The following is a 13303-nucleotide window of genomic DNA, read 5'->3' on the forward strand; positions in this document are numbered from 1 at the left end:
AGGGAAAGATGGCTTTAGCTGACCTTCATTTAGCTTTCTGCTGCTCCTTTCCCATCATTGTAAATTAGCAAGGTATTTGCATCTAAAAGGCAGGCAAGCCAGTCCACGCCAGGCCAGGGCAGCATGCACTTGCAGAAGGGGGCAAATGGGTTTTCATTTAAAAGACAGGGGTAAAAAAAAAAAAAAAAAAAAAGCTACTTTCCCGACTACCGGGGCTAGGCTGGAAAGCCCGGATAACACAGATGCATGTAAAGCACGCTGCTGGCTTTCCCCTCCCCTCCAGTGCCGTGGTGGAGCCCGGCACCGTCCTGGTGAGGTGACCACGTGCGGTTTCAAAGCTGCCTCCCAACTTCAATAGGTGAGAGAGAGGAAGGAAAATGGCCCCCAATCACCATGCCAATTTTCATTGCTATTAAATATAATCATCTCTGCTCTCTTTCATCTTTGCTTCTCCTCCGAGAGCTGGCAACAAAGGCAGCACGCAGTAAGGAGAGGCAGGAAAGCAGGGTAATTGCAGCAAAGAATGTAACCTCCAAAACGCACCGCTGAGCCGCAGGGCAGGGAGCGCAGGGAAACCCGCCGACTGCGGGAAACAAACAGGCCCATTGCTACCGGAGGGGTGGGAAAGGGAGCAGGGCCAGAGACTTGTTCAACTTTGTTTCTTGAAGCAAAGCAAGCGATTGATTCCCGGTGCAGGGAATGACTCGGCACCAATCCCAAGCTCTAGACCTTGCTCAAGCAAGTTTCGCTATGTTAAAATGTCACTTTGTAAGCAGGCAGCAAGGTTGGCCCTCGACACAGGCAAAGCAGGCAGTTGCTTGAGGCAGCAAATTGCCAGAGGTGGCAAAATCACCCCAGGCATGCTGCAAGCTGGGGCCACACCAGAGCTGGTTGCTGTGGCCGTGCCCTCACCCACAGCCTGGGAACAGCAAACCCATCGCTGAGTTAGACAACATCAAACTTCCCCGCTAGCTGCTGCCTTTTGCAGCACCGGGGAGGTGACGGAGGTAACTCCAAGCAGGAATCACTGCTGGGGAGCACAGGTGCCAGAGGGGCTGCTGGCACAGCTCTCGTGCTCCCTCCGGAGATGCTGTCACGGAGAAATCCCACAGAGGGGAGCAGCAAGGGGCCAAGGATTCACCCAGGTGCTTGCACCTGACCCCACAAGCGGGTACGGCAGCACAGAAGAGCTTCCTGTCCCCTGGGAGTGGGACCTACATGTGCACCCTGCCACCGTGCCCTGCAGGGCTGTGCTCCCCATCCCACCCTTGCTCCCTTCCCATGCTGCCTCATGCATGAAGATAGAGTGGTTTATTGCCTGGTGCCCAGGTTACCTAATGTTGCCTGATTTCTCCATGACTCCTCTCCCCTCCCAGGGCCACCCCTGCAGCCCCGCAGTCCCTGTTCCGGCTCTGGGGCATCCTCCAAGGACTTATCCTGCAGGCATCTGCGTTTTCACCTGCTGGGACTCAGACTAGCTTTGACTTGAGGGAAGCAGACACTCACTCGCAACAGGAAAAACACAGAAGCAGCGAGGGGGGAATAAGCACTTTCTCTTACTCAGCTCCAGTTTGCAGAAGATGCCTCTGCCCGCAGCCCCAGCTGATATCAAAGGCAGGCGCTACAGCAGCTGGCTCAGAAGCTGTTTCTTCTGGTGGCTTTGGTTCCTCTAGAAAAGCCATGTCAGTGCTGGGCTACTGATGCCTGGAGCCAGCAGAGCATGGGCTCTTTGCTCACAGCAGCTTGTGACCATACCTGAGACAGGTTGAAAGTTGAGGGCCCTTCTCCAGTTTGCATGAGTGCAGAGGGAGAAGGCAAAGCCAGGATGCCCCTGGGCTGCACCTCGGACATTTCTGGCTATCCAGGAGCCCCTTCACCATTGCAAAACATGGCTACGAGGTATATCCCTGTCAGCTGAGACTGCTCGCTGCTGCCTCCTTACACACAGAATTTGACTTTTTCCTGTCTGCATGGGAAGGCTGGCAAAGCCACAGCTCGGAAAGCAGCAGGCCAGTTTGGGGCATGGGACCCTAGAGGCAAAGGAACACGTAAACCTTGCCAGGCAAAAACCTGGGCTGATGCAGGTGTATTAGTAAGTGACAGTCTGGACAGTCTTGGCACAGACCAGAGATAGCTTTGTACCATCTTGTGCAGGGTGCTGCACAGGAGCAACAGATCTGCCCTCTAAAATGAGATGAAGCAGCCCTGTGGACTGCTGCAAAGCCTCCAGAGTAAACCAAGCCTGCTCAATGCCACCACCACAGCCACGGTTAAAGGTATCTAAAGAATTTTCAGCATCCTCCGCAGCAGGTAGCCCAGATCACGCCCCACCTCTCTCACCTGGGCTGCCAAATTTAGAAGACCAATCCCATGGCCCACCCTTATTCCTGCCCCTGCTTCGCTGCCTGACCTGCAGGTACTCAAGCAAGAATTTCTGCTTTTGTCCCACATCACCTGGGCCGCTGTCAAGGCATTTTCATGGACAAACCACCCCTTTGTGCTCAGGTGAGCTCCTCTCTCCCTCTCTGGCAAAGATGCTTGGCTGATGGGAAAGGCCGTGCTAGCAGGCAGTTTTTCGCATTCTCCTCCAGCACACCTTGCTCCACACACTTTGCAGCAAATGTTCCTTTTTAAGATCTATTGATTTCATAAATAATAAAGGAAACAAACACATCACGCAAATACACAGGTCAGATAATCTCTCCCTTAGGAAACAAAAAGAAGCTACAAAAAAAAAATAACCCAGCAGGCATGCACTGATCTTTAAGCAAAAGATCAAGTGGCATTAAAGCTATTTGTTAATCAACTTAACAGCACATAGGTGTGGCCATATTCAAATGGGTCACCTTGAGGGGTCTTGCTCCACAAACCTGCAGCCTGAAGCCTGCCTTTCTCACTCCTGAAGCTGTGGAAGCACCCATAGTATTTCGTCACATCGTCGTACTGAAGACCAAGCCCTTGAAGAAGAGAACAGCTCCGAGGCAAGGCAGCTGTATCTCTCCCAAACCACTCCTCTCTGTATCACGCGTGCAGGATTTTAGTCGCTGCTGCTGGGGCATCATCTTGAGAGCTTTTGTTCCAGTACCCCCCCAACCTACAGTTTTCTTTTAGCCAGCTGCTGTCCAGCTGTGCCACCACTGCTGTGGAGCATGACAGGGGAGATGCCCGGTGAGCAGGAGGGTTTGAAAGCACCTTTCCTGGGTAGCATCAGCACTGAGAACAGAGTCAGGCCCCGCCGTTTCCCACCTGCGCTCTCAGACATGAGGCCTGGGGTAAGTCACTTCCCAGCTGAATGCTGCCATTTCCACTCCAGCCCTTTGCCTTGCTCCACCTCCACGGAAGAAAGCACCACCCTAACAGGGACTTCACCTGCAGCCCAACACGCAGAGTGGCAGAAATGAAGAAACAGCAAGCGGAGGAGCTTGTTACAGCCTTGCTTTGCAAAGCTTCTCCGTGTTAAGTGCCATCTTCCCCTATGACCTCAAAAGCAGAACCCGAACGCCATCTTGACCTCGCTGCGTTGACCAAGTTTGAAGCTGCTTTGGAGAAGGGTTTCTTAAACTTTACCACCACCACAGGTGGACACAAGATGGGATGAAATGCCGCAGAGGCAAAGCTGCAAAACCCAAGCCTGCCCTCCCACTCCTGGAGTCTCTCCAAGGATCTGTGATTAAGCCTGATGAAACTTTCAACCATACTGGTTTGTGGGCCACCAGCTCTGAGAAGCGACATGTCACACGCTTCTGCTCCAACCACGTTTAGTGCAGGAAAACGGAGAACTCGGCAGCTTCTGCAATAGCACAACTACCTCTGTCTTGGTTGTACTGACCGATGCTCACAAGGGACAAGCACCAAAAGCCAAAATCTTCATCCCTAACTCCTGGAGAAAGCTCTTGTCTAGCAAGCCCAACACGCAACGAGAAGCTTCTCCGGCCCCAGGCCTGCATCAGAAGACACTGACGTAGAAAGCAACATGTACTGCCCCCCAGGACGAAAGAAACAATGTCCTCTGAAGCAACCACAGCTTTTCGGAGAAGCTGAGCAAGGTAGGAGGGAAGTAAGAAAGAAAGAAAAAAAAAAAGAGATATTCCTAGGCTTTCGCAGGTTGAAAGCCATCTCAGTTAACTCTGGTTAGCAGAAGGTGCCTGCCACACCATATGAACTAAGCGTAGCAGCAGACAGGCAGAGCCTTTCTTGCTGTTACGGCATCTACACATGACAGTAGATTCACAAAAGGAGAAAAGCAATGACACAGACACCCCCCAGCCCATATCATGCTGCGAGGAGGTTCTCCTCCTGGGAGGATCTCATGGTGCCCAGCATACTCCCCAGCTGGGAGGGCCCATAAGATCTGCCCATTTCAGCTGAGCAGTGAAGTTCTTCCTCCAGTTGGGAGATCTGCACACCAAAGGTCGGCTCTGGCCTTCAGCAGGGCTGTGCAAACATGACGATGGAAACATTGCCAAGAGCAGCCGCGCGAAACATTGCCAAGAGCAGCCGCCCAAGAGGGAAGTGAGGCCATGCAGGAGCTCCATCCAGGCAGCTACTTAGCTTAACCCTTTCAGTCACCAGTTGAAAGAACAGCTATCACCAACAGCACACGCTCCATGCAGCCACAAGCTCTTGGAGTAAGCAGGATCAGCCTTTGTAGCACTTTTCACTAGACATTTGCAGAGAAATCGTTGTGCCACACAGAGCTTCACCGTATCCTCGGCTTGACCGGTGTCGGAAGGCGGCAGTGAGTTATTAGCTGCATGGAAGATGCCTGCAGGGAGCAGAAACAGCAAAGGAGAACTGAGGTGACAGTTTTTTGGCACTGGGTCACGGCGCTGATTCAGCCTGTTTTGTGACAACAAAATGGTGTGTTTCCAGCTGTATTGCGTTATCGGGGAGGAAGGACTGGAGGGCTACAGTGAGTATAAAGAAATCTAAGGGTGGTCACTGGGGAGAGACTTCCTTGCAGATGGCAAATTCATGGCCTCAAGCAGTGGTCACCTGGCCCGTCTCAGCTGCAGCTAAGCAGACCATGAGTTACCCTCTGCCAGAACATCCCCAGTGGTTCACGATGCTCATCCCCCACCAGAAACCACCCCACAGCACCCTCTCCCAACACGCTGATGTAGGCATGCATCCCCGATCTTTGCTCAGAAATGATACCAGTTAACTTCAAACTCCACCTGAAGCCCTAGGCGACAGCCATCACTGGCGCTGAATAGCAGAAAGGCGCTCAGCACACATCCCCCAGCAGCGCCGGCTGCTGTGCTACAAGAGACAGGGAGAAAGTCAAGGATGCTAGAGACCTGTGCTCTGGAAGCGAGCCCACCTCTCTCTTCCCTGCCACACTACATTCAAATCTCTAACGAGCTCTTCATCCACAGAACCCATACCTCGAAAGAGAAAGTAATTTATATGCATCTCCCCTGACAAGGAGAGCAGAGGATTGAAGAGTGATGTTTGCCTGCGATGGCAGTTCTGTCGCAGAGCTGGAAATAGATCCCAGCTTTCCTGGAGACACACATAAGCTTCCTATGGCACGGTAAATCCAGGTTAAATGTGCAGATAAGCATCAGTAAGAGAATCTTCTTTCCCATCGCATTTCCTTCCCAAAACTACATCTGATCAGGTCACGCCATTTGAGAAGCACTTGAGACCAACCATTTCTAAAAGCAAGAGAAGAAATGCAGCCCTGCTCTCACGTCACAAGTGACAAACCTTTGCAAAACGATTCGCTTCCCTCCCCTCCTACTCACTCGTGTCTCAAAAAACATTTCGTTCAAAAGCAGCTCTTTAAAGATGTTATATAATAAGTGATTTGTACCATGAGGCTGGCTAGTTTTAGCCCAGCTACTTAGATCATAGTTGGATTTTATTCTCTAGTTAGCTGGCAGACTCATGTCCAGTGACGACCCTGCAGGCAGAGGATGCTCCTGGCCATCTTGCTTCCCGGCCAGAAGAGTCAATACCACAGCACTCTGGTGTTTTTGTCTCTTTAGTTATGAGCTCAGCTGTAGCATCTGTCCAATTCCAGCTCCCAGACAGGAAGGAAAGTGGGCAGTGCTTGAAGATTCTTACTTTTTCACAGATCACGGTTATGTTTAACATGCTCCATACTCATAGCAGCCAAAAAGCCATTTGCAGCAGCGCCGGGCTCCCCAGGGGCCAATCTCGGCACAAAGAACTGTTGCTAAAAGTTTAGTGAGGTCATACGTCTGGCAAATGTAATGGCAACAAATTAAACTACTTTTTTAAGAACTTGGCTTCAAGCATGCCTTGGAGATCCAAAACAAAACCCTTAACTCTTTGTAGCCTCCCTGTGCACAGAGTTCACTGCACGCAGTTTTCAAGGTAGGGTATATCCTCACACGGCGCAGAAGCGGTGTCAGCCCAAGTACAAACAACGCACTCCTCGCTTGGCTGGTCCACTGCTCCCCAAGTTAACAGCTTTACAAATCAGTCACTGCAGATGTTCCCAAGTCAACAAAAGATAGTGAGCGTAAAAGGAAAAGTGGATTTAACTCACCCTGGACGCAACGCACTCCTCAGTGCTCAAAAACCATGGTGCTTAGGGGATAGAGTTAAGCATGGAGCCTCGGGACAAGACAGACAATAGGATTTGGGCTCCTCAGATGTTTTTTGAGGTTATTGCTCAATGTTTAAGCACAAGGATTATAATTTAAATCTTGCATTTTCCACACCTTGCCTGCCTCTCAAGCAATAATCGCCCTTTAGAAGTGCTGGTACATTTTAAGTCCTGATATCCTAACTCCAGGTATGGGGTTGTGAGGAGGGGAAATGAAGAGAGAGGAAATTGCTGAGATTTGGGACAAGGAAATGATTGAGATGGAAAGCACTGTCAGAAGAAATTCCCTTCAGATTACCTTTCTTGCCACCTAAATCATACAGAGGTTGTTAGATTCCCTCTCCCCTAACTCCCCACACCCACCCACCCTGGGTTACCTCTACAACAATACGTTGTATTGATCAAATGAGTGCTTTTAAGAAGTTGAGTCCAGAAAAGCAACTTTCCCTACATCCTACTGGCTTGCCCTTCATCACCTGAACGTCTCATCTGTTTTAGAAGCACAAATAAATCTTTCAAATGGATTCACTCAGAACATCTGAAAAGAAAAAGTGTCTATATCGAATGTGCCCAAGTCATTTGTGTTGCCATTCTCCCTAAAATACTATATACAAATTGCTTCTGTGGTCTCTACATTAGAAGCTACATATTAAAAGGAAGCAAAGGCTATTTTTAAAGCAAAGCTTAAAAACTGATGAATGTTGGAATAGCTTAAATTTTCTTCTCCCCTCCACACCCCCATCCCAAAGGCCAGTCCACAACACTGAGGACCAAGTTGATAAATTAGGCTCTTGCAACTCATTTTTGTCATCGCTTCAGGGACGGCAGATCAGGGCAGGAACAGCCTTCTCCTAGCAGCAAACTGGCCACACGTACCTTTGAGTCCCCTCCTCCCCACCCACCCATATCACAACATAAGCTCATTTCAATGAAAACAATGTCAGTCTCTCAGCAGAAAGCCACTGAAAGCTTATAGCAAGAGCATGGAAGGATATCACTGAACTGATTCCATTAGCGTAATCTAAGAGAAAATAACGATTTATCAGACTCAGAGCTGGGAAACAGAAAACAAACAGTCTGTGGCAGAGCAGAGAGAAACCCAGATATATAATCAACCCAATAAGCATGGAAATGAGAAAGTGCTCAGCCTCCCGCAAATGAAAAAGCAAAATATCGTGATAATGCCAACAAGGGGTTCTTAGAGGTATAGAAAGTACCAGGAGGGAAGGAGACCAGAAGCTTCCTAGTGATGGCAGGGGAATGCGAACAGCTTCACCCAGATGGTATGAGGGGGATTAACACTATCAAGACACTGTACCAGCAGCCACAGCCTGCAACAGAAACAGGTGCAAAAAAAAAAACCAAAACAAAGCCAAAACCACACGGGTTGGCCTTAAGGTCTGCTAAACCCCATGTGAAATAAGGATGCCAGCGAGGCCTCAGGAAAGCGCCGCCCAGAATGCCCACAGCACATCTGGAGACGGGGGCCTTGGAAGCTGTGTGAGGCTGGCAGGCGGTGGCAGCAGGAGGGACCACCAAGGGTAGAGATTGAGGTAGCCTCCCTGTTTGAAGAGGCCAGACAGACAGTGGTGAGGAGGGTTTCATTAACCCTGAGGTGCTCAAGTTCCCGCAGCTCATTTCTCCAGGAATGTGAGTAATAGTTTATTGCAAGAAAGGAGACCTCCACTGTGTATTTGCAGAAGAGGTGTTGGAGAACAGGATCTCCCAGAAGTCCAAATTCTTGTGCAGCTACATATTGAACACCTGCTAAAGCCCTGAAAAGTCAGGAGGAGTGATGAGGGAGCAGGGTAAGAGCGTAGGTGCGAGTGATGAGCTATTCAACTGTGAAAACATCTGCAAAATGACCGAAAATTAAAGGCAGTCCAGTGCGAGAAGAGGGAATTTCCACAATGGAGCAAACGTTCTGCTATTTGATTGCCTTTCCTCTCCCTCTACCCTGCCTTTAATTTAAGAAGCAGACAGACAAAGTAAAATCTGCCTGGAATCCACCCTGCATCTGACCAGCCAGGGCCCCTCTTCAAGCAATTGTTTTTCACACATTGCACAAGGGAGCAGGTTAAATCCCACCATTAGATTTAATCACCTCTGCACAAATACTATCCAGGGTCTGAACTGCTCTTTGTCAGATTTGCTAGGCACCACCTGGGACTCGGATGAGACAGACCCTTGTCCAGGTGCCAGTTGCGCTGGGACCTCACCTGCTCACTACGGTCCGAGAACAGAGATGAACTCCCACTGCCCAAAATATCCTGGGAGCTCTTTGCTTGTCACCTATAGCCAGCACATACCTCAGCAACAAGCCTAATACAGCCCACGCCAGACATTTGGCAACTCCAAGATCCTTAAACGTTTTAAAACTAACTCAGCAGCATCAAAGGCGGGAGAGATGCAACCTTCCTAGTTAGTACTCAGATCACATGCTGGCTGCTATATCTCTGGAAAACACAGGAGATCACAATCATTATCCACGCTTATGAATAAAATATTCCTTTTATTTTAGTAAAGTAACAAAGCTTTTTTACAGATGCAGTAACTGTACATTCCAATTGAAAAATAGATTGTGCTCGAAATCATTAAAGCAAGTCACACACAGTCTGTTAGGAACACAAACAACCTCAAACCTCCCAATGCCTTCAGCTCCCATCTTCTCTCAGGAAATCAGCTTGGTTTGTTCTGAATGATTTTCTGCTGATTCTCAAGACATTCCTTCAGCTTGTCTTCAGTGAGCGTCAGCCTCTGCTCCAGGATGGAAACCGTCTGCAAAACAAAACGAAAGCTGCTGTTGAGCCGCTCACAAAGACAAGCTATGTTACCGTGCTCTCAGTGGGTAATAAAATGCTAAGTCCACAGGAGTATTTTGAGGTTATTTCAGGGCTGTAACTCCAGTATCAGCATTTTAGCAGGGCTGAGCCCCACACGACTTCAGAGAGGAGCAATGAAGGCTGGCAGGCACGAAGCTCTCCTGCAGACAACGTTGAGCACCCATTTTGGCACTCAGTGCTTTCAAATTGGGCTCTGCATTTCCTTTCACGGACAGGTTCTGTCCTTCCACGTTCATGAGCCACCAGACACTGGAGAGCCACCACTCTTCTGCTAACGAGAGACAGAGGTTTTGTACAGTTTTGCCCAGTTTTAGCTTTGATTGTGCCTCTCTGCTTCCGACTCTTTCCTCCTTTCTCCAAATGCCGTTCAGTTTGCTGCAATTAAAACACACAAAACTTGCTGGACAAGCACGATGACAAGCAAGAAAACCCTCCCAGCATAAGGCAATGCAACAGGCGATGGAGGGGAATTGAAATCCAAAGTGGCAACATCTACCTCAACATAATGCCTAAATACTTTTGTGTAATCCAGTTAGCCCACAAAGGATTGTTATATCTTTCTCCTCAAGCTGAAGTCATCACGTACAGGGTGCACAGGAAGAACATTTTAACCACGTGGCAATAAAAGCCTCTGCTGAAAACCCTTTATTGATCACTCCGAGGTAATCAAGGGACCTAGCTATGCAGAACCACTTTCAGCTTCCAAAGACACCGGAACAGCTGATAATAGGCGGTGATGATTTAATGCTTTAATATCCATAAACTTATCAGCAACAATCAATAGCTTCATATTTTGAGCATTTTTCCTGCATAAATAACATCCTCTGTTAAAAACAAAGGATGTTCGAAACCTTGGACTTTAATAAAGTAATTCAAATAAACTTGGACAACTGCTATTTGCATAGAAGTTATACACAAAAAGCCTTTTAATAGCACATTTCATAAGCACATCATAAGTGCCTGACAGAAGAAAGCAGGTCTCATTATCCCCCATTTTACAGCTGGGGAAACTAAAGCACAAAGAGAGGAAATAGCTTGGCTAAGGCCACTTGAGTGACTAGGAAAAGTCTCCCGTAAAATGATTTGGGGAATGAGATGGATGGGGGCGGGGGGGGGAGAGGAGGGAAGAGAAAACAGGCGTAGTAAAAACACCAAGCATTATGGCAAAGCCATCTCGCAAGATCGCATATCAACAAAGTCAGAAAGGGCTGTGCATCATGACATTTGCCACAATGCACCCTTTCTTCTCTTCCCCAAACATAGTTCAAAAGTTTATTTCTACTACACATGCACCGCTGACGGGTGACAAGGCAGAAGAGCTAACTCCTGCTGCCTAATGCAGCATTGCTGCAACTGTAGAAAGCTTCACCTGAAAGAAAAAAACTGCATTGCTTAAATATTGCCCTGGGCTACAGCACTAGCTTCATTTAAGTTTTTTCCTCCTCTGTTGCCACCCCTTTGAGGCACAAGAACTGCAGTACACAGAGAACCAGAAGAAAAGTTGCGGAGCCAGCAGGTAATATCCCAGGAGCCAGCAGAGTCCCTCCCATCTATTCAAAGGAGAGAGGATTACATCTTTTTCGTATCCAGCCACGCTATTGCCTAGTGGCTGTTTTACAGAGGTCAGGAGTAAAGCTACTCAGGGCAGAACACAGCAGGCTGAATGTCTACCAGGGGGTTACAGCAAAGATCTTACCCTGCAAGCAACCAGACAGAGAATGAAAAGCAGTAGGGATCCTGGCTTTTCCATTTAAAAGAGAAGAACTAGTAACTCAAGACTCAGTTATAAAAGGGGGGGGGTGAAACATTGCATCAAGTTTCCTTTAGAAAGATAATCAACTAAATTCATGTCCTGGTCACACTACCCCGCTAGAAGCAAAGCCCCAGATTAATTGTGATTCCTGCATCCCATGATTTACTGCCACCATGACCCTGCTGATATGAGTTAAGTGCTGTTACATGCAGCGCTGTGAGACTAAGGGCAAATAAAGCAGATTTCAGAAAGTGTTGAATTTGTGAAAAAGCTGTAAGGAAAATGTTTATTGGAATGGAAATTGCATGTAAGTATAAGCAGAAAGCTTGTAGCGAGTATTTTTTGGAAACTAAAAGTGGAAAAGTAGCAGTCAGAAATGAAATCCAGGAAGTCCGAAGTCGGAACTGATGACTACAGTCTGTTTAGACTTGAATATATGATGCCCGAAATACACAGGGCACCTGACATCCTAGGAAGGTAAGGGAAAGCGCAAATACCGCCCAGCTGCTATTACTGCTATATGGCAACTTACACACAAAAGTTCCTTTATGAGCAGCTGACAGAGTTTTACAATATTTCCATGTTGCTTTTTATAAAGCAAGTCCTTGTGTAGGCAAATTAAACTGCACCCATTCAACTGCTGCAAGTTTTTGCTATTGCTTTTCAGAAGATAATGAACCAACGATTAAGCCAAGGAGGAAAATACCGTTGGCCAGATTCAGTGAGGGTTCACTGGAGCCAGGTTCGCACTCGAGCCCTTTCTCTGTGGCAGGATCCGGGCTTCCTGTTGTGTCAGGAGCACGGTACACGTCTCCATTATGCACCAGGGAGTTAAATGCTGGATAATTTATTAAAGTCTTGGCTCAAATTGGCAGAAGAATAACAGCTTAAGCTTAAACAAGAAGAAAGATCAACCTATTTATTTTTTTAAGGAGTATTTCTGACATTACAGTAACATACTGACCATTATTATGGACACCAGAGCAGAATATAGAATTTTTCACACAAAAGAAAACTTACTTAAATCACTTCTACCAACACTTCCTGCAACATTTGTCTTCATTCATCTTCATAGACTTAGCCTAGAAAAAAACCTGCTCTTCTCTTTGAAAACATTAATGAGAAACTATGTAGAAAAAAAGTTGCATCCTATTTACTTTTTAAGTTCTGGGGAATATTCAGCTCCATTCTCCCCCAGGACACCTAAACTGAAGCACTCAGTCATCACACTTGCTTACATGATGACAAGCCCCCTATGATATTCCTCCATGTTACTTTTACTCCCTCAACCCAAATAATAATAGTGATTTGTGATGCTGTTCCAAGCGCCAGCCCTACAACAAAGTTCCAGCTTTCATAGGCATCTTTTCCTTAGTCCATGTTAAACATTTCCCTGTCTGATTAAGTAGCAGAGACAGTTTAAGAACCGCTAGCCTCAGGGTTGAGGCTTTTGCAGGGGCCCTGGAGGGGCAATCAGTCCTGCACTCTTTTGAGGACTACAGATAAGGGGAACCAGGTGCTAACTGAATGCCAACAGAAACCAGTTCCACAACTGCCAAAGGAAACCTGAACAGCAGAGTCCAGAGCAACCAAAGGCCCTCAGCAACCCTTCTAGAGCAATAGTGGGAGTCCCTGCAGTAGCCAGGAGAGATCCCCCTAGACAGATGGCTGCTCATTAACTAAAGCAGTACCTCACCTGGAGCTGGGGGCAAAGCAGGGAAGAGCACAGGAATGATGGAATAATGTTAGGCTCACCCTGCTATGGGATGGCTACCCTGCAAGCAAAAAGGTGCAGCTCCTGCCCTGTAAGCATCACATGGGTTTAGTACGCTACTCACACCTGCTTTGCTCGAGTTAGCACACACAATAGCATAGGGGACATAACACTGCTCCAGTTGATCACTGGTAATTGTGGGACCCCCAAAAAAACATGTATTGATACAACAGTTACTCAGATCAGGTAACAACAGCTTGGCTGAGCCTACAAGGGATACGATCCTGCACACCGACTGCAAAGTAGATTTCCTGCACATAGCCAAGAGCACAAGTATCACACTTGCGCTTCTATTCTATTGGGGAAGAGGGGCTGGAAAGCTGCCTGGCAGAAAAGGACCTGGGGGTGCTGGT

At 47.9% G+C, this 13303-nt stretch overlaps 1 protein-coding gene across 1 annotated transcript in view; it reads right to left on the reverse strand.

Moving 5' to 3' along the window:
* Positions 1-9079: 9079 nt before the first annotated feature.
* Positions 9080-13303, reverse strand: part of POC1A (POC1 centriolar protein A) — a 70084-nt gene continuing 65860 nt past the window's right edge. The window contains exon 12 of the mRNA XM_009274700.1: positions 9080-9358. Coding sequence (XP_009272975.1) covers positions 9260-9358 — 99 coding nt within the window. The 3' untranslated portion in view covers positions 9080-9259. The remainder of the gene's footprint in view (positions 9359-13303) is intronic.

The sequence above is a fragment of the Aptenodytes forsteri genome, unplaced genomic scaffold (assembly GCF_000699145.1).
Source record: "Aptenodytes forsteri isolate BGI_AS27 unplaced genomic scaffold, ASM69914v1 Scaffold528, whole genome shotgun sequence".
NCBI classification, from domain to species: domain Eukaryota; kingdom Metazoa; phylum Chordata; class Aves; order Sphenisciformes; family Spheniscidae; genus Aptenodytes; species Aptenodytes forsteri.